This window comes from Neoarius graeffei, chromosome 17, assembly GCF_027579695.1.
Source record: "Neoarius graeffei isolate fNeoGra1 chromosome 17, fNeoGra1.pri, whole genome shotgun sequence".
Classification (NCBI taxonomy): domain Eukaryota; kingdom Metazoa; phylum Chordata; class Actinopteri; order Siluriformes; family Ariidae; genus Neoarius; species Neoarius graeffei.
The window spans coordinates 24,085,232-24,111,582 of NC_083585.1; the positions used below are offsets into that span (position 1 = coordinate 24,085,232).

Here is a 26,351-nt window from a genome sequence, read left to right on the forward strand (position 1 = left end):
CCAACGTGCGTCTTTCTCCACAAGCCAAAAAAAAAAAAACCACAGTGATTTGGGAACCGCCAAAAATCGCACAGCCAAAAAAATTGTACGTCCGGTTGTGACCTAGGCTTTAGATATGTGACGTATGCAAACTATATACATGTTGAGCCTTGTGGTTTATTACGTTTTTTGATTTATATTATTATTATTTTTTAATTATTTGGCACGCTCCAGTTTCCTCCCACAGTCCAAAGACCTGCGGATTAGAACAACCGGCTTCTCTAAATTGCCCGTTAGTGTTGAACTGTCTATGGTGGACTCCAGCTCTCACCCGAAGTCATCTGGGATTGGCGCCCACTTCCTCCATGGACCCTGACGCACGGTGGTCTGGAATATTCACGAATTTCTGCACCTCCGCTATATGGATGGGGTGAAATAGATGTTTATGAGGCCAGTTTATTACTTTGATCTTTGTGAAGGATCTTTAGTCGGTTGTAGTTGCCTAAATAAGGCATTATAGCTCAGAATGACGTGCTATAAAACGTCGAGTCTGTGCCAGCTTTTCTAGGAAACCATGGGCTGGTTTTGGAAAGTGTCTGTTTTTTAGTTCCTTCAAGTGACTTGAGTGACCTTGAATTTAGCTGAAGAAGAGAAAAGGAAGAAAAAAAAAACCAACCCATTAAAACATGATTGAGCCTTTGGTGTGGTTTTCACTGGTTGGTCGTTTACTCGGCTTGTTAAGGCTGAAGCAGTTAATTTTTTATTTTAATGACTTTAAACAGCAGGACGTTTTGGATCTCGAACCTCATCACCGTTTCTATAAACGCTCGTGTTTTTCAAGCACCGCAAATTCAGCAGCAGATTGTTTTTAAGCCTTGAGTTGTTTTGGATGTGATTGCGCACTCAATCCTGGATGAATGTGGTTGAAGTCGTGATACGCTTGAGCAGTGTGGAAGGAATCTATGACTAACACATGGTGTAGCAGTCACACGGTGTGTCAGACACTGCTCTTCCTGTTAGCAATTGCACTTCCTTTCCCCCCCCTCAGTCCAGCGAGGTTGTGGGACGAGTCTCACTGCGCATGTGTAGTGCTTCGGTTTTGTTGGGATTTTTTTTTTTTTTTTAAGAGAGAGAGATGCAATAAACTTGTTTTCAGCATCTGCACTTTAAACTGCTTCTTATCTTTCAATACAATCCAGTTTTGTTCTGCAAAAAGAAACAGGTGGGAGGAAGTTAAATAGCAAGGTAAATAATTATACCATATGCTTCGCCGCACGGGGGGGTCGAGTCGTGCTTTGATCCAGAATGCTGAGCTTTACACGAGGTAATGGAAACAGATGGCAAATGAGTCTGTCTCTCTCTCTCTCTCTCTCTCTCTCTCTCTCTCTCTCTCACACACACACACCACACACACACACACACACACACACACACACACACACACACACTTTTTTGCAGCATGCACCTGACACGATACAGAAGCGAATCCTCTGCTTCGCATTATTTGATATCGGTATTCTTAAAGGGGTACCAAATATAATATATACAGTTGCTGATGTGACAAAGTAACGTATTCTTAAGTATTCTATCAAATTTATATACTAGAAAACAACGAAATATCTTGGGAATTGTAAATATAATAGTCGGTACGCTAAACGGCACAAGAGTCGCCATTTTTAAAAGACCGTGACGTCAGCGCTACCCACTGCACTAGGAGAGAAGCGTGTAATCATGGCGTCGGGCGCATCAAGTGAAAGCGACAGCTCTGTCGAATCATACGAAGAGATCCCGCAAGACACACTGCAAGCAGGCTATGGCTTAGAAGGGTACCAGTTTGAACCTAAAAAGGTACTCTCGACTCCGGTGATGACGAAAGAAGAGAAGAAAGCTCGAACTCGCTTGGTGTTTTTCAGCGGAAACGAGTGAAAAGACACGTCTGGAGGATCGTTATGCTTTCCATCGGTCCTGTTATTACACCCGAAAGCAACACACCGTGGCATCGTGTAGCCGATCACTTACAATTCATCCTACTTTCCGATTCACACGTGCTAGTCCCAACCTCAATGAGCCAACACAACTGGGCACGTACATACGTCATGAGTGTTACGCAGAGAAACTGAACGTGCATTCTGATTGGATAAAATTAATATCATGGCGGGCTGTTCAGACTGCGGAAATAGTTTGCTCGAGCTACTTTCAAAACACTATAACTTTCCAACCTTAGAACAAAAAACTTTTGTAAGTCTTGAATAAGGTTCGTTAATGTGTGTTTTGTTATGTTTACTCTATATATTGCCCTCTGTTCCCCTTTAAAATAGACGTTTTGTCGTCTTTTGAAAAAAAAAAATACAATTGAGTCAACCAAGGTTTGGGTCCAGTCTCTCATTATTAATACTACAGATCAGGAAACGCAGTCTGACTCCAAATCCCTGTTCGAAACCCCACGGTCGTGACCACTACGGCTCAATACATTGATGCAATACGGAAGTACGATGGTATGTTTTCTAAAACCATAGTTTTCCTAAGCATCAAGGATTTTGGAGTGGTGTAACACTGCGTTATAAAACACCGATAATGGCTACAAGTGTGTACCTCCGCCAAGTCGCACGTTCATCTCATCTCTAGCCGCTTTATCCTGTTCTACAGGGTCGCAGGCAAGCTGGAGCCTATCCCAGCTGACTGCGGGCGAAAGGCGGGGTACACCCTGGACAAGTCGCCAGGTCATCGCAGGGCTGACACATAGACACAGACAACCATTCACACTCACATTCACACCTACGGTCAATTTAGAGTCACCAGTTAACCTAACCTGCATGTCTTTGGACTGTGGGGGAAACCGGAGCACCCGGAGGAAACCCACGCGGACACGGGGAGAACATGCAAACTCCACACAGAAAGGCCCTCGCCGGCCACGGGGCTCGAACCCAGGACCTTCTTGCTGTGAGGCAACAGCGCTAACCACTACACCACCGTGCCGCCCCAAGGCCAAGTCATTTAAAAAAAAAAATGAGTTGAGTCCGGGAACAAGACTCAAACCGCACCATTTGACGGTGTCTGTTTCAGCGCCATTAACATTAGTTTGTTCCTGAACATGACGTATGAACAGGTGAATGTGCTGCTCTTTATCAGGGAGTGTGAGGTATCCTGCCAGAGATGGTTGGGAGACGGATGTAAGTGCAGAAGGTGCGTTTATTAATACAAGTGAAGACAAACAATCCAGAACGGCAGGCAGAAACGGTGAAACGGGCAACAGGTCAAGCGAGGCACAAACAGGCTACCGTAGACTCGGCAGAATCAAAGACGAGAATCAGGAAACCAAACAAGGAAATAAGGCCCGGTCATGTGTCAGCAATGCAACTCAATACTTCGCAAAGTGTGTTTTTAGATCGGCACCCGGGAATCTATCTGATGCACACGCCAAAGGCGCGCAGGTGTGATAGTCTTGCATGAAATTGGTGCAAAAATTAATGTAGTGAAATATCTTATGCCAAATTATTATGGCATATTACCAAAAAGAAAGTCAGAGTCCGAATGCAGTTCACGCACGAGTCTGAGTCAGGAGTCCTGAAAATTAGCGCACGAGTCGGACTCGAGGACTACAAGCCTGGAGTTGATGCGCTGTTCCGCCGACCGTACTGCAGGAGGAAATGAAGATGAACTAATCGTGAATCTGCCTTTTCAGTACGCTTCGATCATCGGAATGTTCTGCAGTGAGCTATTCCGCAATCAAGACTTGCACTAGAAGGCATTACTAAGATTCTGATCTCATTGAGCTGTTTCTTGATATTAGATTTTATCTCTCCTGTTTACCATCACCACCGAGCATTAGTGGTGCTGATTAATAATACGCAGAGTGCACAACCTCGAGCCCACGCACGCGTGCGCGCACAACTGAAAAAATGAAAACAACCCCAACAATAATGAATGAAACCGAGCCCGGTTATGTGAGAGAGCTGGAGAACGTGTGATCAGTCATTAGATGTGTGAGTGATGTATCAGTTTTCATAGCTGTGTGAGTGACGTGTCGGAGTTCGGCTCTTCTTGCCAATCCAGCTTTAGCACTACTGTGATCCTCCGTTACTATGCCAGTGGTCGAAATACTTTTTTTCCAGTGTTCTGCAATTTGGAAATATTTTCTGCAAATGCACAAGCCTCCATACTACACCCTTCTCAACCTAATAATGCCTATATTTACATCATATCTAGCTTTACAACTCGTAGCATGACTGTAATTCTTTATTTATTTTTTTAAAAAGATTTTTTTTTGGGGCTTTTTCCACCTTTATTGGATAGGACAGTGTAGAGACAGGAAATGAGCGGGAGAGAGACGGGGAGGGATCGGGAAATGACCTCGGGTCGGAATCGAACCCGGGTCCCCAGATTTATGGTATGGCGCCTTATCCACCTGAGCCACGACGCCCCTCTCACTCTCTCTTTTTAATTTCAGTCTTCACAGATCCTTCTCTGCAGCAAAGTTATCATTCCATGATCCCTCCACAGGCCTTTCATCCCCCTCGCCCTGACACTACGGGCTACTACAACTTGAAGTAAACCAAAATGTACTAGTTATCACACACACACATTATCCTTCCACACAACATACTAATAAAGGGATCACCACAATAAAAAATAGAACACAACTGTTCTTCAAGAAACAAAACATTCATCTTCATGTTACACGTCATGTTACATTTTGTCAAGATTAAGTTTCTAGCTTGAACAATAGATTGTTACCCAGAATGCACTTCATTCAGTGTTTGCATCTGCAACCTGTAGTTTTAAATTGAAAGCAAGGTTTCAATTCTACACTCTGTTACATCTTACAATGCAAAGAATTGATGCCATTAAGGAATTAAACCCAACTGGCAAACGGAAAGACGTTTGGGTTCATGGTGTTCGCCTGGCTTCTAAAGTGCAAGGTCATGAACTGAACTGAGAACTACTGCAGGGGCTTCACTGCTCTAAACTAACAACAGAGAACTGGGTACAAACTAATCACGGCAGAACTGAGAGCTACAGAACTACTGAGAGCTACAGAACTGAACCTATGAGCTTTGTCTTACAGGGCAACTGTTTGACTTTGTGCTAGTCTGCACCACAGGCAAGACAGCACTGGTTAAAAAAAAAAAATAGAACATGTACGTACACATGTATTAGTGTAGCTTGGTATGAGAAAACAAAATATTCAAAAGTATCTATTACCCCTTTTCCACCAAATCAGTTCCAGGGCTGGTTCGGGGCCGGTGCTGGTTCACAACTCGTTCAACTTGCGAGCCAGCTGAGAACCAGTTTGCTTTTCCATAGCTCACGGTGCTAAGAGAAGCCACGTCATTACGTCGCTGTATACGTCAGTTACGTCGCTACGTTTGCATAAACCTTGGCGTGAATATCGAAGCAAAAACAACAATAATAATGGATGACTTCGTGTTTGTACAGCTGCTGCTTCTCGTCGCTTAAAAATGGCGATCTTTCACGGTCTGGTTATTGTTGTTGGTCTTAACAGCTCCGCCCCCCCCCCCCCCCCCCCCCCCGCTGACGTAAGCGGTTCTTTCCTCTGGCCCAGCAGAGAGTTGGTGCTAGCCTGGAACCGGTTTTTCTGGCCCCAGAGCCAGTTCTTTGTCAGTGGAAACAGAAAACCCGGTTCCAAACTAAGCACTGGCCCCGAACCAGCCCTGGAACTGCTTTGGTGGAAAAGGGGCATATGAACGGAGGTAAAATACTGTTGCTGTCTTCAAAAGGCAGCGACCGTCTTCATTGTTGTCCCCCTCGCGGACGTGCGATCTGTCGCTGCTGTTGTTGGAGTCACGCTGGCTGCCGGTTTTGCCGAGATACGACAAAATCGTCCTTGTTTTCTTGGCGTTTTTGTCGGACTCTTGCCCCGAAAAAACAATCCTCTTCTTGGGAGCCATGTTTGTTGTGCCGCATTGAATTCTGGGAGACGCATGGCGGAAACTGCCGAGGTGGTTGTCGGGTAGGGTGCATCAGTTGCCCTCACTTTCATAAAATCTGATGCGTTTTTGTTTGGGTGTTCCTTTTCACCAATAAAGACATCCTGTAAGATTTTTTGACCATATTCAAAAGTCTAATGGTGGCACCATGAGGTTCATTTTTTGCCAAAAAACGCTTATTTTATGTTTTCGCGTAAGGTTTGAATCACAATGTCGGACTCCATTTATTGATTTCTTGTGAGCCAGAGATCATGTTAAGAACCTTTGCAAGGGATTGAGAAGCATTAATGTGATTCATAATACATTTGTATTGTTTAAAAGTAGTTGAACAATGATTCAATGAACAGCTAAAACTCAAACTGTGCTTGATTTAGAATATGTACTAAAAATGTGTATCTAAGATATTTGGTATACTCTATAAGGTGCCATAATGTTTCATGAAAAGTGATCGAAATTTTGTCATAAAATAGCAGCTTTTTCCATAACTTTGAGCTCCTGGTGCCACCATTAAACTTTTGAATTTTGTCAAAATATTTCACCCAGTGTGTTTTCTTACCAAAAGGAACATAAAAACAAAAACGCATCATGATCGGAGGAACTTCTCATTTTTAGGGGGCAACTGATGCACCCTAATGTCGAGTCCTCCTGGCGGGTATTAAAAGTGACGAAATCTTACATCGGAAAATGGCAAGTGCCCTTATTTGGTTGTCGTCGCCTTTCGTCGACATTACGTAAATATTGCTCAACTTTGACCTGGAAACCGCCGTCAGGTTCGCACGGCGCAGGTTTGTTTATTTACAGTACAACCTTGAAAATAATTCTGCAAAATGCAGACTGCAGACGGGTATTTCGAACACTGTATGCAGATTAGACCATTGGCACCAAGAGCATGTGAAGGATTTGTACTTGTGGAGCCATGCGCTTGCATCTTGCTTTGTCATGACACTTCAGTTCTCACACTTTTTTTAATCTTTATTGTCATTTTCCGGTATTTGCAAATGATCTATTGTGTTGAAAAAAAAAGTCTACGTTGTGTTAAGGCTTGCTGTTTTGGGGATGTCCTGGCTTTGTGTCGAGACTCTGTTTGGAGAGGACCTTCCACCAGGGGCTAAATCTAGACCACAGTGGCATTGCAGGTTCTTGTCCTGTGTAAATGCGCAGGAGGCGCCGAGTGGTGATCTCATCAACCCCACCCCCAAAATCCGCCAAAGCAACCAGCTTGGCGATTGGTTAATCTCATCTCGGACCTAAAATGGTGTTCTTTGGTCCTGTCGTGTGTGAAATGAGTCAGCTATGGGATCTGTGTAAAACGCGGTAGATAAAATAACGAGGCGTCGGCGCTCACTCTGCGAGTGTAGACAGGTTGAACATCGGGCCGTGTGGTGTAACTGACTTCGCTGCTTTTGAGCGATGAGTTCGCGATAGCGTTTCCTTCAGTTCAGGCTTCCAGTGTATTGACACGATTGCATGTGTTGTGGTAAAGGTATCTCTTTTGTGCTTGTGCTGCGTGTATATCTACATCCTGTTACGCCGTACATTCGGCGAACTCCTGTTTGAGCTGAGCAATGAGTGAACCTCGTCAGTGAAAAGAGACGCAGCGGTACACGATCAAAACTTGAGATAAAACGGCACTCGTTGCAGACCGAGCTCTTTGTTTTGTGGGATTCCCACAGAATATGTTCAGTCGCAACCAGAAATTTACACACAGTTTAGAAAAAAAGATTCTTTTTTTTTTTTGGTCCTCCATATCTGAGTAAAATTGAGGACTTTTTTTTTTCCCTGTTTTAGGTCAGTTAGTATCCCCAATTATTGTTTTTTTTTAGTTTGTAAAATGTCAGAATAATCAATTTTTAATTACCTTCATCAAAGTCAGAAGCGTACATACACCTGGTTAGTATTTGGTAGAATTGCCTTTGAGCTGTTGAACTTGGATCGAGTGTTTTGGGTCGCCTTCCACAAGTTTCTCTCAATATCCTGCTGGAATTTTGGCCCATTTTTCCTGACAGAACTGGTGGAGTTGAGTTGAGTCAAATTTGTTGGCCTTCTTGCTCGCGCACGCCTTTTCGGCGCCACCCGCAAATTTTCGACAGGATTGAGGTCAGGACTTTGTGATGGCCACTCCAATTTTTGTGTTTCAGTCACGTGACTTTTCTGAGCGGTTTTACCGGACGTAAAACAGCTGGTGGTCTAGCAAACCAAAATGGCTGCAAACAACTAGCGGTAACTTATCAGAGTACGCTTGTAATCTAGAAGCCACTGCTCACTTTAGATCTATTCAGAAGACTGCTGTGTGCAATGGAATCAACCCCTACAGTCTGGGAAAGAAGGATTTGTGATACGATCTCGAAAACGACCCTTCAGTCGAGTTCCCTGACATCTCGAACTACAACCCCGATTCCAAAAAAGTTGGAACAAAGTACAAATTGTAAATAAAAACGGAATGCAATGATGTGGAAGTTTCAAAATTCCATATTTTATTCAGAATAGAACATAGATGACATATCAAATGTTTAAACTGAGAAAATGTATCATTTAAAGAGAAAAATTAGGTGATTTTTAAATTTCATGACAACAACACATCTCAAAGTTGGGACAAGGCCATGTTTCCCACTGTGAGACATCCCCTTTTCTCTTTACAACAGTCTGTAAACGTCTGGGGACTGAGGAGACAAGTTGCTCAAGTTTAGGGATAGGAATGTTAACCCATTCTTGTCTAATGTAGGATTCTAGTTGCTCAACTGTCTTAGGTCTTTTTTGTCGTATCTTCCGTTTTATGATGCGTCAAATGTTTTCTATGGGTGAAAGATCTGGACTGCAGGCTGGCCAGTTCAGTACCCGGACCCTTCTTCTACGCAGCCATGATGCTGTAATCGATGCAGTATGTGGTTTGGCATTGTCATGTTGGAAAATGCAAGGTCTTCCCTGAAAGAGACGTCGTCTGGATGGGAGCATATGTTGCTCTAGAACCTGGATATACCTTTCAACATTGATGGTGTCTTTCCAGATGTGTAAGCTGCCCATGCCACACGCACTAATGCAACCCCATACCATCAGAGATGCAGGCTTCTGACCTGAGCGCTGATAACTTGCGCCCTGAACCCTGAAGAAACTTTTTCAGTTTCACGGTTTGATCGATTCAAACGACGCAAGCGTAAGGCGTTTTTCATGCGAGTAATGCACCTTCTCCGTACAGACGCTTTGTCAACTGAGCTTTGGTAGACCACCAGCTCAAGTTTTGAATAACTAATGAGGCGGATGTGACGTTACGTGAAACCCAAGAAAACCTTCACTTTGTTGTTGTCCTTAAAGCATATACGCAGAACCATGGCCTCAGTTTTTGTTTATAAATGCTTTGAGACCTCAAGAATGGCACAGGAATAGTTTTAAGCGCTAACAATAAATCTAGTATAGTAATTTTTACAATTGAAGTGATTTATATAGGCAGCGGTCTGAGTGAATGACCTTCACGTACGTAACGTCACACCAGGAAGTCTATTGGTCTCATTGCCATTTCCGCTATACTAAAACACAGAGCTGACTGCAACTCCGATCCTCCATTTTGAGCTAATTTATCACCATGCCACACAGATGTGTTGCTGGCCAGTGCAGCAACACGACAGAAGGTGGATTTACGTTGCATTCATGGCCCAAGAATGTTCAAACTGCAAAGATTTGGACGCATTTTACGAGAAGTTCACGGGCACATTGGGTGCCTATGAAGTGGTCTCTGCTCTGCTCTGCACATTTTACTGAAGACTCGTACGAGACCTCTGATCTGTTGAGGAGCGTTGGCTATAAGCCCGCATTGAAAGAGGGTGCAGTACCAACAATTAAGAAGGTTTTTTTTTTTTTTTTTTTTAAAGTGAGTTCAGTTGCAGCAGTTCTCCCAGAGCGTGAGCCGAGGGTTGTTGGTAAAACCCGGGATGGAACGGGACGTGACACATTACACATTGCTCGGGCAGTGACCTCCTCGCGGTTGTTGCTAAAACCGGTGACGTTCTATACCGGCTTTTAGTAATCGCCTGAGCCGAGCAGTAATGGCGGAGTACTCGGTATGGAGAAAACGGAGAACGAGTGGAGCAGCCGTCTGATTTCTAAACTGGATATTGCTGCCATCTCGCCCTTACGTAGAAGTGAATGAACAAACAACTGAAAGTCAGATTGTTTATTTCAAATGATAGGCCTTCAAGAAGTAAGAACACAGACGGGTAAGCTCCGACTCTCGTTTGGATAAAAACCAAACCAACAACACTCGTTGTTTCCCTGCATTTAGATTAATACATGTAACTTGTATTGTGTGTTTAAGTTGGCGGTATAAGATTATTTAATTTGCTTCAGAATGTGATTCTCAGTTCATCTGATTATTTAATTAGCCTTTTACGTTTTATCAGTGAAAATGCATGCATGTACATGCATGTTGAATAAGTTATAACACCCATCCTGTTTTAATGAGAGTCAACCCACAACCAATGAAGTCAAATCAGTCTTAGTTGAGCAAGTCGGTGACGGTATTTCTTACTTTCACCATAAATGTTTTTTTTATATGACTTTGGTCTATAGCTGTGAAAGGCCTCGGCCTTAAAACCAGTTAACGCTGTGACGTCACGCACTCAGGGCTGGCTGACTCAGCGGGGCGGCTCGAATGCCAACTTTGTGGTCGATTTTAACTCTCAAAAATATTTTTTATTCCCATTTATTCGGGCTGTGCTCGTTTGCCATCAGTTGCTCACGATATCGTACCATATCGCGATATATCGAGTTAAACGATGTCTTTAATGTATTGTAAGCAGAGGGCGTGAATACGTTTGGCGCCAAAATTATTCAATCAATGAGTCTCGAGACGAGGCCATGGAGACGTGGGGGACGTAATTAGCGGCTTGCAGCGTCTGCAGCAGAGCGCATTGAAACTTAACAATCTACTGATAACATACCGATTGAGCCACTTCCAGTTGATATTATCCAAGCAAACTTCAGATTTGGGTCACCAAATGTCTAAAGATGTTATCTACTTGGTCATTTGTTGTGTTTCAATAACAAAAGTCGGACAATAAAGGCACAAATGACAGATATCGGATACTAATTAAACAACAAACAGCCATTACGGCATGCTGCTAGTCAGTGCGTTTACATGCACATAGAGAAAATCGAATTTCTGCCGTAGCTCGACTGAAATCGAAGTTCTAAATGCCATGGAAACACCTTAGCTCGGCTGAAATCGAACCGAACTGGATTTCTCGTAATCGAGCTACGCGACCTAGATTATGCGATTGTAGCCGAGCTACTTGGTGCATGTAAACCCTATCGAGCTACTTACTTCAGCACTGCCCCTTCCGGAAGTGACGAGACCACAAGCGGGAAACACAACAGCCTTGGTCGGCATGACAACAGTAGTAGAAACATGCACTTCTGGAGCAATGAAGAGATAGAGTTCATGCTCCTTCAGCTTAAGGAGTTGAATGAGAAAATAAATATATATATATATATATATATATATATATATATATATATATATATATATATATATATATATATTCTCGATGTTACTGTCCTCATCGTCGTTCTTCTTGTGAACACGGAACTGATAACTTTGTTTCTACTCTTGAATAGCTCTTCTTCATGACGACAACCGGAAGTGTACCAACACGATGGGGCGTGTAGCGCCACCTGTGGCTCGGGTGCACAATGTACCTCACACAGTAGCTCGATTTCCTTGTGTGCATGTAGGATTGGATTTCTCTGGGACCCTTAGCTCGATTACCGACAGCAGCTCGATTTGGATGTGCATGTAAACGCACTGACTGATTCTGATTGGCTGGCTTATAATACACCAGCCAATCAGAATGAGGGTTTCAAAAAGTAGTTTGGATGAAAAAGCTCATTTCTAGTGCGCATGCCCTGAGTAACTGGAAGCGCCATTTTTGTAAATAAAAACATTTTTTGGTTGGAACAGGCTGCAAGCATGAATTTCTGTCGATTTCTGGCATGAAACATGCTTTAAATCAAGTGAAAATTGATGCCAACCTGCTACAGAACCGTGAGATATGCATGAAATATGTCATATATGGGATTTTCGATTTTCAAGTGAGTAAATGATATCGTATTATGCCTGATCAAGTATCGCGAGCTGTGAGCATAGCCCTACCATTTATGCAGCATACAAGAGTCAAGGATGGAGACACTATCCACTCAGAAATGTATTTAAAAAATAAAGGTTCTGCGTATATCCTTTAAGCCGCTTTGCAACTAATTGAGCACTATGCTTGGGGTCCTTGTCCATTTGGAAGACCCATCCACGCCCAAGCTTTAACTTTTTTGCCTGATGTCTTGATGTTGCTTCAATATCCACATTTTTTTTCTTTCCTCGTGACGCCGTCTGTTTTGTGAAGTGCACCGGTCCTTCCTGCAGCAAAGCAGCTGCACAACATGCTTCATCGTTGGGATGGTCAACTTGGTGTACGTAAACTTCTGATTTTTGAAAGTAATTAAAACATTTTTCTCGGATTATTCTGACATTTTACGAATAATAATTTTTTTAAAAACTGACTGACCTAAAACGGGAAAAGTTTCCTCAGTCGTATTGTCGGAAACGGAGGGGAGAAGTTTGCGTCTCTTTCGAAACTGTATGTAAACTTCTGGTTGCAACTGTAAATAACAATGTGTGGCTTTTTTTTTTTCTGAGGGGTTTAATCGAACACTCTTTGGATGTTAGTGATTTAGGCCTTTTGTTCAGCACTTGTATTTAACGAGAAATGCTTCAGCTGTTAATTCTTTCTTTCTCTAGCTGCTTTTTTTTCTTTTTTTAAGGCACTCCAGTCTGCCTTAAGTTGTTTCTTCACCTACTCATTATCCAGGTGCAGAGGTTATGTAAAGCCCTTTTAATTAAGTCATGAAACTATTATAGACACCATGATAATGACTTTTAAATCTCCCTTTAATCAGGATCTTTCATTTGTTGTTTAACAAGATCGCATTAAACCACACAAGCGCGAAGCACTTAGAAGAATGGACCGGCTAAATGACCCCATTTCATGAACTTCCTCACTGGAGTATAAACTCGTTTGGTTTTTTTTTTTCTTCTCTTCCCCCCCCACAGCGCTGCAGGCTAGCAATGTGGCTTTTGGATGGAAACACGGTTGAGTTACAGCATGCTGTACCTTTCCTCTGCACCAAGCCCGGCCTGGCTTAACTGCATCATGTTTATTTATACTCTCGTGAGTGCACTCACAAACCCAACAACAGCGCACTAGTTCACTTCCCTGTTTGCCCTCAAGACCTAATTTAAAAAAAAAAAAAAAACAACCCACGACACACACTTTCTATTCCCTGTTCCATTTGTCGTCTTTAAACACACTCGAAAGGAAATAGACTTTAAAACGTGAGTGAAGATGCACGATCCAGGTGCTAATTTGTCGTCAGGGAAGTTATTAAAAAAATAAATAAAAGGGCAGACAGTGGATTTAAGAAGCTTTGCATGCTTCTTGGTGGTGTGAAATGTGTGCGCAGTGGAGTGCGAGGCTGCCGTCACTGCTGTTTCCTGACAGATCTGGTGTGAAGCCAGTTCCGGAGAGTTAAATTTGTATCGTGATGACTGTGTCAAAATAGGAAACCCAAGAAACTTGAGTTCAGAAATTGGGTGCATCGTGCGATGTATATTCAAAAGAACGTCATCGTTTTTGTTATAGATCCACCACACACGTACATATCCAGACAAGCTGGCTTAAATCCGACTCAAGTCGATCAATCGATACCCAGCCCAAGTAACCGAGTTGTACCCATAATGCAAGATGGCTGCAGTGTGTTTCCTGTGTTCAGGCGGACGTTCCAGTCGTGCATGTCCACCAAAGTGTACGTGACCCCGTGCACATGCAGTACAGGCACAAGTGCAGGGGCAGTGTAATGCAACAGTTTCTTCACTCTGTGGTTGGACCAAGATTAGTTTTGTGGCCTGAAATGCCATCGAAGTTGGTGCTGCTGTTTTTTTCCACCCTCTTTCTCAACCTCTTCAACGCCAGCCATCTTGAACTTGTTGAACAAAAATCAGAGGAAGTCTGTTAAAGCTCTTTAGTTATAGATTTTACAGAAAGTTAAGAACGGGGGGAACTTGCCAGTATTGAATTCTGATCGAATGTAATTCAATGTTTTGTCAATCTAATGTTCAAAGTCAAAGTTCTAACAATAAAAATGGTACAAGTCCAAAAAGCCTGAACAACAACCCAACTTGTATACAAGCTAGATACAGGTAGACAGTTCAAGCTCAAAGTTACTTTTGGTCGTAGTTAATTATTCCACTGCAGTTCTTGAAAACAAAATGGTTTTGCTGAGTGAAGTCCTTTTGTACAAGTCTCCGTCACTTTTGCTCACCTCCAAGTAGAGCTTTGACAATATTTCCGCTATTGCGCTCTCCCAGTTTTTCAATGTCCATTGGTTTGTTTTTCTCTTGTAAATATGCGTGAAGTTTTGGTAACCTTTCAGGTGTCCAGCGCATCTTTACTTTCAGTTTATTTATTTAGTGCTGAAACCAAGTACTGAATTAGCCACGACGATCTCTTTGTGGAAGTGTATCGTGGCACGAACAAAGGAGATTTCTGAGGACCTCAGAAAAAAGCGTTGTTGATGCCCACCATGCTGGAAAAGGTTACAAAACCATCTCTAAAGAGTTTGGACTCCACCAGGTTGTGTACAAATGTAGGAAATTCAAGACCATTGTTACCCTCCCCAGGAGCGGTCGACCAATAAAGATCACTCCAAGAGCAAGGTGTCGGCGATGTCACAAAGGACCCCAGGGTAACTTCTAAGCAACTGAAGGCCTCTCTCACATTGGCTTATGTTGATGTTCATGAGTCCACCATCAGGAGAACACTGAACAACAATGGTGTGCATGGCAGGGTTGCAAGGAGAAAGCCAGTGCTCTCCAAAAAGAACATTGCTGCTCGTCTGCAGTTTGCTAAAGATCACGTGGACAAGCCAGAAGGCTATTGGAAAAATGTTTTGCGGATGGATGAGACTAAAATAGAACTTTTTGGTTTAAATGAGAAGCGTTATGTTTGGAGAAAGGAAAACACTGCATTCCAGCATAAGAACCTTATCCCATCTGTGAAACATGGTGGTGGTAGTATCATGGTTTGGACCTGTTTTGCTGCATCTGGGCCAGGACGGCTTGCCATCATTGATGGAACAATGAATTCTGAATTATACCAGCGAATTCTAAAGGAAAATGTCAGGACATCTGTCCATGAACTGAATCTCAAGAGAAGGTGGGTCATGCAGCAAGACAACGACCCTAAGCACACAAGTCGTTCTACCAAAGAATGGTTAAAGAAGAATAAAGTGAATGTTTTGGAATGGCCAAGTCAAAGTCCTGACCTTAATCCAGTGGAAATGTTGTGGAAGGACCTGAAGCGAGCAGTTCGTGTGAGGAAACCCACCGACATCCCAGAGTTGAAGCTGTTCTGTACGGAGGAACGGGCTAAAATTCCTCCAAGCCGGTGTGCGGGACTGATCAACAGTTACCGCAAACGTTTAGTTGCAGTTATTGCTGCACAAGGGGGTCACACCAGATACTGAAAGCAAAGGTTCACATACTTTTGCCACTCACAGATATGTAATATTGGATCATTTTCCTCAATAAATAAATGATCAAGTATAATATTTTTGTCTCATTTGTTTAACTGGGTTCTCTTTATCTACTTTTAGGACTTGTGTGAAAATCTGATGATGTTTTAGGTCATATTTATGCAGAAATATAGAAAATTCTAAACGGTTCACAAACTTTCAAGCACCACTGTATATTGAGTTTTTGTTGAATAAATTATACTTTGGTCTCTCGGTGATATGTGGTGAACAAATGTGTGTGTGAGAGACTACTTCCTGAATTTTTGCTTGCATGTCAACCACAGAGGTTTTTTTTTTTTTGTAGCTTTTTAAAATAAAAAGGGAGAAAGTGTATGTGTTTGAGGATTCCGCTCATAGTTACACTTGAAATTTATTCGTAATTGCAAGTTGGAATGATTGGGTTTTCTGTGGGGGGGTACACAAGGGGAAAGCAGCTTGACCAGACCCCCCCCCCCCCCCCCCCCCCGTGTTTTCTGCAATTCAGCCACAGCGCTAGATTGTTGCATTATGATGATGCAATGACGCAGATATCAAGAGAGCATTTTGTGCGTAAATAGCTGTTCTCTCTTCACCAAACGCTGATCATGTGGAATGGTGTCCTTAAGATTGTGCTGTATTCTGATGCATCCCTCCAGTGACCTGCGTTTAGCCGCCAGGCCTTTCCCGCTTTGCAGGATCCACGCAGTCTTTCACCTTCGCATAGCACAGGACAGAACGGTCCGGTATTGGCAAATCCTGAAAGTCAAAAAGGAAGTGCAGGGTGTTTTGGCAAAATATACACTCTTGCACAACACTTGAAATGTGACCTCAAGAAGTCTCCTCTCATTCGATTCACTTGAGTTGCGCAGAGCGATAGGTGCGGATGTGCAGGGGCTCTTTGATTGTCCGCTTTGGGCATTCGCAGACTTCTGTCTCTCCTCTGTTGTTGGCTTGGCTTTTTTATCATGGAAAACAGGAAACAGGAAGGGAGCAGCCAGCTGCAGGTTAAAGGTCAGGCCAAAAGAGGAGGAAGGCTTACAAAAGCACAGTATCTAGGGAAGGTTTGGCTCATACACAGTGTCATGACGAGGAGAGGCCAAGAGCCTGAATAGAAAAATGGGGGGGGGGGGACGGCTTGGATGTCCATACTTCGTCGTGAAAACTCGTGTGTGGGTGGACATTTGAGGAATGGGGATGGGGGGGGGGAGTTTTCATCCAGTCTCGGATATATTGTCTGATCAATGCCCACACGTTTCCACAGAATGGTCAGCCTTCAGATCTGAAAGCCTTGCATAGCTGCCAACTACTACGAATAAATCGTATTTATTACGATTTGTCATTTTGATTACGAAAATACTACAATAAAATACGATTTTGCCAATTTTCATGGGTCATTTTCAAAGTCTATCACTGGTGGGATTCGTATTTGATAAAACACCGCTTCGTTCCAAGCGGCAGATACTACGCCAAATTTCATTGGCTATTGCTTGTTCTCTCAGCCAATCAACGATGCTATTGGATCATCCATGGCACGCTATCGTCTGGCCTTTGTTCACGAAGTTTCTGAACAAAGCATGGCGTTTCAAGCTTTTATGAAGATGTAGCGTAGTATTAATCTCTAAAGAAAGCATGGCTAAGGGGAAGGGCCAGCGCTTCAAGTAAGGGCGATCACTACGCGTTTCGTGCTCCATGTCGGCGAGACATTTGTGGTGCAATAACATCAACTGTTGACTGAGTAAGCTCTGGTCTATTTCTCTAACGTGTACTCTGTCAAAAGTTATATGTGCCGATTGCATTGTTTGAAGTTTTTGCCTGATTCACTGACTCTTTTCGTACATTGTTGAAAAGAACTTTGCAAATTAATGTAAGATAGTTTAGTTTGTAGAATAAATTTTGTCAAACTATTTAGTTTGTGTGATTTTTCAGGGTAGTTTTGCTAGAAAGCTTTGTCGGTGGCGGGGGGGGGCTTCCGACCCCCCACCAAGACTCAGTACCCAACCCTGTATTACTATTTACAATTTCGGAATGTTGGCAGCTATGGCCTTGCACAATAAATGCTGCCGTAAAGCAGGGCACGTGTGATCCAAACCCACTTTTTCTGCATGTTTTTCGTGTACGCGCTTCCCAACTCCTCCTGGCTTTGCAGTTTGGATAATTACTGCCATCCAGTCTCGCTGTCCACTCAGCCTTCATGCTCTGTAGGCTCTCCGGGTTCAAAAGGAGGATTCGCAGTGAAAAGTGCTGGCAGGAGTCCCACAGGAAGGGACGGGGCTTCATATAGCATTCGGTCCTGCTACCATACCCATTAAACAAACAAGCTCCGCCCATGGGAACGGCTCCAGTTCTGACTCGGGGCGGTTTGAGAGGATGATGGTTTTTTTAAGAAAGGCATTGTATGATTTTGTATACTAGGGTGAGTCAAATGACAATCATAATTTCAGTATCCATTATGTGCCGGAATGCTTTCATTGAACAAAATGCACACTTTTTTTTTTTTTTTTTGTGACACCTGTTTGCAATAACCTTTTTTTAATTTTATTTTAAATAATGGTACAAATTCCTTGATGGTGCTGTTTTAATGAGGGTTTAACTAGTAATCACAACAGGCCTTTTTTTTTTTTTTTTTAAGTAGTTGTCGTCGTGTTGTGTAATGTCTCCAATGGAAAAAGTGTGAAGATCTGAAGTGAAAATTTGTTTAATTTTGTAAATATGTCTTAAAGTTCTGAACATTTTGAAAATCCAGTGTTTTTATCAAATTTCTGTTTCCGTTCGTTGTCCCGGTCACAAACCAGCAACCGTTTTCCGTTGGTTTAATTTTCCATTCATGAGAACCTCAATCAGGGGCGGCACGGTGGTGTAGTGGTTAGCGCTGTCGCCTCACAGCAAGAAGATCCGGGTTCGAGCCCCGGGGCCGGCGAGGGCCTTTCTGTGTGGAGTTTGCATGTTCTCCCCGTGTCCGTGTGGGTTTCCTCCGGGTGCTCCGGTTTCCCCCACAGTCCAAAGACATGCAGGTTAGGTTAACTGGTGACTCTAAATTGAGCGTAGGTGTGAATGTGAGTGTGAATGGTTGTCTGTGTCTATGTGTCAGCCCTGTGATGACCTGGTGACTTGTCCAGGGTGTACCCCGCCTTTCACCCGTAGTCAGCTGGGATAGGCTCCAGCTTGCCTGCGACCCTGTAGAACAGGATAAAGCGGCTAGAGATAATGAGAGATGAGATGAGAACCTCCATCAGAAATGAATGGACCAAAAATAGAGACGTAGTATTTTGAGTCTCAGGGTAAGAATTGGAGATAAAGGCGGCTTCTTGTAGATTGCAATTCTGCACCGAGAAGGTTTAAAAGTAGCACGTCACTGAAATCGGTCCGCCTTTTGGGTTTAAACATAAAAGCCAGAATTTGGCGGGTATGTTCACTTTAAATTGTAGACACCGAGCATGACTGACGGTGGTGCGCGAATGTGCTGTGGATAAGAGGCTCAAACTTTTATTAATTCTCTTCAAAACAGTATCACTGATTATTTATACACCACCTCATTTTTTCTCCATGAAAAAAAATGCAGAAAATGGTGGGGTTTTTTAAAATTAATTAATTAATTACATTTTTTAAAGGAAGGATACAAAATTTTCCCCAGTGATCCGATCTTCCGCGAGCGTTAAGACAGCAAAGTGTTGAGCTGATTTTATTGGAAAAACAAGTCAACATGAGAGATTTGACTACTAGGTGGGAATCATGAATTTCAAGCTGATTGAACAAACAGTGAGCGAGCTGGAAACAACAACAACAAACCACACGGACCGGTGCTGAATATCACTAAAAATCCAAGATGGCGACGCCTGTAAGTTTGGTGTATGTCATTTACACAACGTTAAGCGCTTAAAGTACAAGCTCATCACAACATCGTACAAAATGAACAATATATCTTGTAAATTTTATTTGTTCTTGAATCAACATTGGTTTTATGTAAACACTTTTTTTTTTTTTTTTTTTTTTTAAGTCTTTTAAAGGCCAAATGAAAACATGCTGTTCTCCCAGACAAACAAATGAGCGGTTCATCAGCGCAGCGGCACGCTGTCAAGCTGAATAGTAACATGAGCTTTAGTAATTAGTAACTAGCGCCCCCCCCCCCCCCCCCCCCCCCCCCCCCCCCCCCCCCCCAGCTATGTGTTAAATCTGAGCACCAAAATAAAAATGGAACCTGGTGATGAAACAAAAGTGCATATTGACCAAAACCTTTTTATAAATATGAATGTCCCTTTACACACTCATCCAGAAGGGTAATTTTGCACAAGGCCATCTGTCTACAGCAGAAAATAAAACGCGTCTGGAAAAATCCCAAGGGAGCCTGGAGCCAGATTCGTGACGTTACCTGCGGAAGCGCCAGCAGGCTGCGAGAGCTTTGCACGGTTTCAGTGCACAGCCTGTGTAGACCAAGCGCTCCCATTTCTCTCTCATTGTCCGCTCTTTTGAAAACGATGAGTACTAATCCCATCAAGATTGGTGTTGCTACACCCTCCTACGCTACATCTGTTAACCATTTTAATAATTACGTGATAACGGTGAAGAAATTTGCAGAAAACCACCAGGTCGTTTTCTCATAAACAAACCAGCGCTGACGTAGGATTCAGAGGGAGGCGTCCCGCACGCGACGTCACGAAAATCAACGTTTGCCGGGAAATCCAAATGGCAAGTTTTTTTCAGAGGCGGGCCAATTCGCCTCAAATGGCTCGATTTCAACTGAATTTTTCTGGTATTGCGCAAGGCAAAAAAATTGCACAAAATGTGACATATTTGACCAAAGTTTAATATAAAACGGGAGAATTACATTGATCTCGCTCCTGAATTTACCCGTGATATGCACTTTAAAGCTCGTAAGTTTCAACAGGTGTGAACATGTTTTGCAGATATTCCGTGATGATAAATCGCAATACAAATCTAGAACTATTCAAATCAATAACATGAATTGTAATAATTGTCATGCTGTGTAATCTTAGTTTTTCATAACTAAGTGTTTTGACCACAGAGGACAATGACCTACAGTAGTGGGAATACATGTGACTTCACCCTAGGTGGAAGTAAAGCAGCTCAAATGCAGCAAAAACGCCCAAAAAACTGGATCTAAAAGGGGGAAAAAGCTGTTGTGTGATTGACTAAAAATAAATTTCACAAGAATTTTTTTTTTTTTTAAACGGACTGTTGAAAGCTAAAGAAAAGGGAAACAAATTGGGTAGATGTAAAGGTTCATACAAGTTTACTAAGAAAAGTCCGTTTCTTATTAACTTCATTTTTAATAAGTATTTTAGTTAATAGGTTATTGGATTTTACTCCGAACTTTATGAATGTGGGTATATAATTATTGCTGGTTAAGGAAATGAAACAAGGTTTTATTTTTATTTATTTTTTTTAAACAAAAGGAATATTTATGATTTTTTTTTTTTGGAAAAAAATGTGAAAATGGAATCCTGAATTGGGTGAATGGTTACATGCTGAACTGTAATGGATGAAAGTGAAGTTATTCTTTTAATAATTATAAAAATGTGAGCTGTGGTTGAAGGCTCATCAATTTTCGGATGGCACTCCACTCCATCCCGTCATGACTTACTGTCCATTTCTGTTTTATACAGCCAGCGTTCTCGGGGTCTTTTGTTTTTTTTGCCCCATATATGAACATCCTCGTGTGTGTTTTACTGGTGTTTGGAATTGCAGCACAGCTGTTCCCCATTGAGGGCAGCGCATTGCCACCTTTTTGTGCCAGGCCTTCAAAAACAACAAATCCGCACTGCCAGCGGGGCTCGAGCCCTCTCTTTCCTTTTGCTGTTCTCAATGAACAACTTGGTGGTGACTATTTGGCTTTTTTTTTTTTTTTTTCCCAATAGGTGTTCCGACCACAATTTCAGCTAAAGTTACAGCTAAAGGCAATGCACTTTGCACTTTCATTTCTCAATCAGTTCAAAGAAATGCTGAGAACAGCATGAGAATGCAGGGTGTGTGTGTGTGCGCGCAGATGAATGCTGTCTGGCGGAAAAAGGGATAGCCTCAGTTTTACCATGAAATTAGTCTGTTCTGTCTGTTCAGCATCACGGCTAAGGAGAGACTTGTTTGCTTTGTTCGGTTTCTCGCTCTCACCTGTGCTTGTGTGTGGTAGAGAGAGAGAGAGAGAGGGAGCGAGCGAGCCTGAGCTACTCTTGCTTGGAGGCAGCTGCAGTCCTGCCACACACTCGCGCTCTGTTGTGCATGTCAATTCTCCAGGCTGGAGCACTTGCACAATCCCCCACTGTGCTGGCCTGTAAATCATTTGCTCTCCCCCCCTCCTCTCCCTGCCGGACTCCTTGCCTTGTCTCGCCTCGCACCCGGGGCCAGTAGCATCCGCCATAGCCGTCACCTTCCCTGCTCACTTATTCTCTCTCCAGCTCCCTCCGAGGACCTGCCTTCACCTGCTTCACTGATAAATATCTTCATCGATTCTGGCCAATGTCAAATTGGATCCGGACTCTGTCCCAAGAACACTGCGAGCGTGTCGGGAAAACACCCTGGACGGGCTGTGGGTCCATCACAGAGCATCCTGCGCACACGTTCATGCACTTTTTATTTCTAGACCTGTACCAGTATATTGTGCAACGATAAATTGTGATGCAAATTTATGATGATTCAGATTGACAAAATCAATTTCAATCATCAGGCTGTGTGATAGTTTTATAGTTGATCCTTGCTGGAATTGCATTGTTCAAACAAACACTTTTTTTTTTTTTTTTTTTGGTTTTTTTTGACCATTAATAATGATCCACATTTGTGAAGGTTGGCATAAAATATAATCCCCTGTTAACTAAAAGGAATACAGGCTAGTTATTCGATCCTCATTCACTGGATATGAGCAGTCATGCACTCTGATTGCTCTACTACTAGGATATCAGCTCATATACCGGGAGTAGAGAAAAACAAAATGGCGGCGCGTGCTGCTGAACCAACCGAGGACGAAATGAAAACTCTACCCGAAAACAAAACCCCAAAAAATAGGGGGAAAAAAGGAGTAAAAGTATCTGATGGTAAGAACCCGTCCAGAAGAATTACCCCATTTTTCACAAATTGCTCCTGTCACTTCGTCTGTTTGTTCGAAGTAGAAATGATAGTTTTTCTTTATCGAATTGGCAAAAACTAAAAATGCTGTTTCTGAGAATCCAGTGAATGTGGATAGAATAAAAGTTATTCCACTCAGTCTTGTCGTACGTGGCTTATAGACAACTCAGTGCTACGCACCTTGTCAGCTTTCAGCTCATGTACGACTCGATTTCGTGGAATAACCGTTCGAGCCGATGAGCTAAAAGGAACACGGGCTATTTTACACCAACCTTTACAAATGTGGATAAGTAATTATTGATGGCTCTTAAGAAAATGAAACAAAAGGGTGTGTGGTTTTTTTTGTTTGTTTTTTTTTGAGAATGATGAATAAGTTGTTAAAGAATAGGAAAATTTTTTTTTTTTTTTTTTTTAAATATTGTGGGGCAATCGAATCATGAATTGAATGAATAGTTCCATAATTTACATTTATAGTGCGCAGGCTGCATGAATATATGATCGCCTGCACATCACAAAGATTAACTCTCAAACAGCTATCGAACAATATCTACTTGTTAAAAACTAAAACTATACAGTAATAGAAAAATGAGCTAAAACTACGATAAAAATATAGTGTAGGGGAAAAAAAAAAGATGAGTCTTATTCATAAAAGCTAATTTAAGCCTAGGTCACAACCGGACGTACGATTTTTTTTTTTTTTTTTTTTTTTTGGCCGTGCTATTTTTGGCGTTTCCCAAATCGCTGCCTTTTTTTTTTTTTTTTTTTTTTTTGTTGTTCATGGAGAAAGACGCAACCTGAAAAAAACGTAAGCGCCTGTAGAGTTTGTTTGACATGACAAAGAACCTCTGCGGCCAGTCGACGGCTTGAAAATCAGCACGTCACACGCGCGCCCTACGTGCGTTTCTTGCGTTTTTTGCACGTAGACCGGCCGTAGGAGCACGTATGGCCGGTTGTGACCGAGGCATTAAATAAATGCGTCTTCAGCATTATTCTTAAAATTGTCCAAAGTTCTCCAGTTACGAGTACGACTTGGTAACGAGTTCCATAGTTTTTGGGGCGGCAGCACAAAAAGCCCTGTCCCCCAGTGTCCTCTTTGTTCATGGCCTACTCATTGCACATCTAGAGGCAGTTTGGCGTCAACGATCCACCTCGTAGCATGTCGGGATCAAACCAGGGATCCTGGAGTGTTACAGTCCTATCCTCTGCACCAGCAAACCATCTGAAATAATATCTAAGTGGCTAGAGCTAATGAGATGAGAATAGGGTTTGTTTGTTTTTTTTCAAAATGTACTTGTCTGAACGCATTTCTTGATTTTGCCATTGTAAATGATTCTTGACGTTGTGCTTGTGCTTGCTTTTCTTTCAGACGAAACCTGACCAAACTGTCACTAATCTTCAGCCACATGCTGGCCGAGCTCAAAGCCATCTTTCCCAACGGGCTGTTCCAAGGGGATAATTTCAGGATCACGAAGGCAGATGCAGCAGAATTCTGGAGGAGATCATTTGGAGACAAGTGAGTGCTGCGTGCGCTGAACGCTCTTCAGCTTGTTGTGTAATCTGAATCACGATTTGACCGACTCGATTTTCTTGCGCGTTTCTCTGACGTCTGCAGGACGATCGTCCAGTGGAAGGTTTTTCGACAAGCACTGCACGAGTTTCATCCAATCAGCTCTGGTTTAGAGGCCATGGCCCTCAAGTCGACAATAGACCTCACCTGTAACGACTACATCTCGGTGTTTGAGTTCGACATCTTCACCAGGCTGTTTCAGGTGCGTGATCACGGCTCCACAACTTCTCAACACAGACCGTTATCTCTGCTATTGTTTGATATCTGTGGTTTAAACAATGGCCATTGTTCACTGTTCGCACACAACTGCAGGTGTGCTGCAACATTGTGCGTGGTGGTGGTGGTGGGGGCTGAACACCGCTACACCGTTTCTAATGACGTGAGTCTGGTTGACGGTTGGCGCACTGTGATCAGGTTAAAGATGCGTATTAACCCTTAATGTAGATTGGCAGTGATGAATTGTGTTTAATTTCTACAGATGTTTCCAATCCAGGTGTAATCAGAGAGCTACTCAGTCCTGAACATGTAGCAGCTCCACATCATTGCTTTCTCAGACATTTAGTTTGAACCATGCTCAAATCCCTGCTCAGACTTCCATAACCTGACGCTTAGATGATGGCAATTCTCTCTCTGTTTGCGTTTCTGGTTAAAACCCTGAATAGGTTCTATTCAATCACATGACTTTTGCTTGCGAGTTTATTTCTGGTGAATGAAGTGGTGGTCAGGTAAACTAATTTTGCCATCGGTATGTAAAGAGCTGGTGAAACTTTTGCGGTTTCGAAGCCGACACGCGGGCAAGATACCTTCGGAAAGTAGCTCTTTGCGATGGGATAGAGCCTTACACGCTCGTGATGAAGGATCTTTTCCAATGATTGATTTTGAAAATGATCCATCCGTTGAGTTCCCCGACATCTCAAACTCTCTGGTGCTGCAGACATCGTTCAATACGGGCACACCGATGAAAACGTAGTACAACTTTTTATATGTGGCTGGGTTAAAGATCAGGATACTACAAGATAAATCCCGTATCGTTGTTAGTTTATGCCCGGGCAAGTAGGGCTTTTTGTACCGTACGTGTCTTTGTGGTGATTGATTGCGAGGACCCTACAAGTTTTAGTATCGGGTGTAAACAAACCACAGCTGCTCGATTCTCAATCCTCCCTGCTCTTCTCTTCCAGCAAACGATGAGGGTTTTTATACCCCGGCTGGTTTACCTTTGTCCATCCGGAATTTACGTCCATCCGAAACACGCTTTTTCTCAGCAACTACAAATTATAGCCACTTAGTACCAAACTTTAGCTCGGGGTTCTTTTTATTTTTGGACACTGTCACGATGCTCTTGGATACACTGAACTGATAGAGACACTGTCCGGGAGAGGAAACGTGAAGCCCGCCCACACAACACTGATTGGGCTACTTAACAAGACAGACCAATCAGGATGTTCTCTGTCTTGCAGAGAGAACATAAAGCCTGCCCACACAGAACACCGGTCTACTTAACAAAATGGACCAATCAGGATGCGCTTGCGCGCGCGCGCTCTCTCTCTCTCTCTCTCTCTCTCTCTCTCTCTCTCTCAGAGAAAACGTAAAGCCCGCCCACACAACACTGATTGGTCTACTTGACAAGATAGACCAATTAGGATGTGCTTGTTCTCTCTCTCACAGAAAGAAGACGTAAAGCCTGACCACACAACACTGATTGGTCGGTCTGTCTTAAGTAGACCAATCAGGATGTGCGCTCTCTCTCTTAGAGGAAACGTAAAGCCCGCCCACACAGAACACTGATGGGTCTATTTAACAAGACAGACCAATCAGGATGCGTGCTCTCTCTGAGAGAAAACATAAAGCCCGCCCACACAGAACACTGGTCTACTTAACAAAACAGACCAATCAGGATGCGCGCTCTGAGAGAACATAAAGCCCGCCCACACAGAAGACTGGTCTACTTAACAAAACAGACCAATCAGGATGCGCTCTCTCTCTGAGAGAAAACGTAAAGCCCGCCCACACAGAACACTGATTGGGCTACTTAAGACAGACCAATCAGGATGCGCTCGCTCTCTCACGCGTGCGCAGAGAGATGATGTAAAGCCCGCCCACACAGAACACCAATCGGTCTGTCTTCTTAAGTAGACCAATCAGGATGCTCTCCCCCTCTCTCATAGAGAAAACATAAAGCCCACCCACACAGAGCA

The 26,351-nt window shown here is 43.0% G+C and overlaps 1 protein-coding gene across 6 annotated transcripts in view; it reads left to right on the forward strand.

Annotated features, from left to right (window-relative positions):
• Positions 1 to 26,351, forward strand: part of cbl (Cbl proto-oncogene, E3 ubiquitin protein ligase) — a 122,685-nt gene that overhangs the window by 53,745 nt on the left and 42,589 nt on the right. For all 6 annotated transcript variants that reach the window (XR_009656855.1, XR_009656856.1, XM_060943853.1 and 3 more), the window contains exons 3-4: positions 23,956 to 24,102; positions 24,202 to 24,358. Coding sequence is in view for 4 of the 6 variants with exons in the window: in XM_060943853.1 (XP_060799836.1) it covers positions 23,956 to 24,102; positions 24,202 to 24,358 (304 nt within the window). In the remaining 2 variants the exon portion in view is untranslated. The remainder of the gene's footprint in view (positions 1 to 23,955; positions 24,103 to 24,201; positions 24,359 to 26,351) is intronic.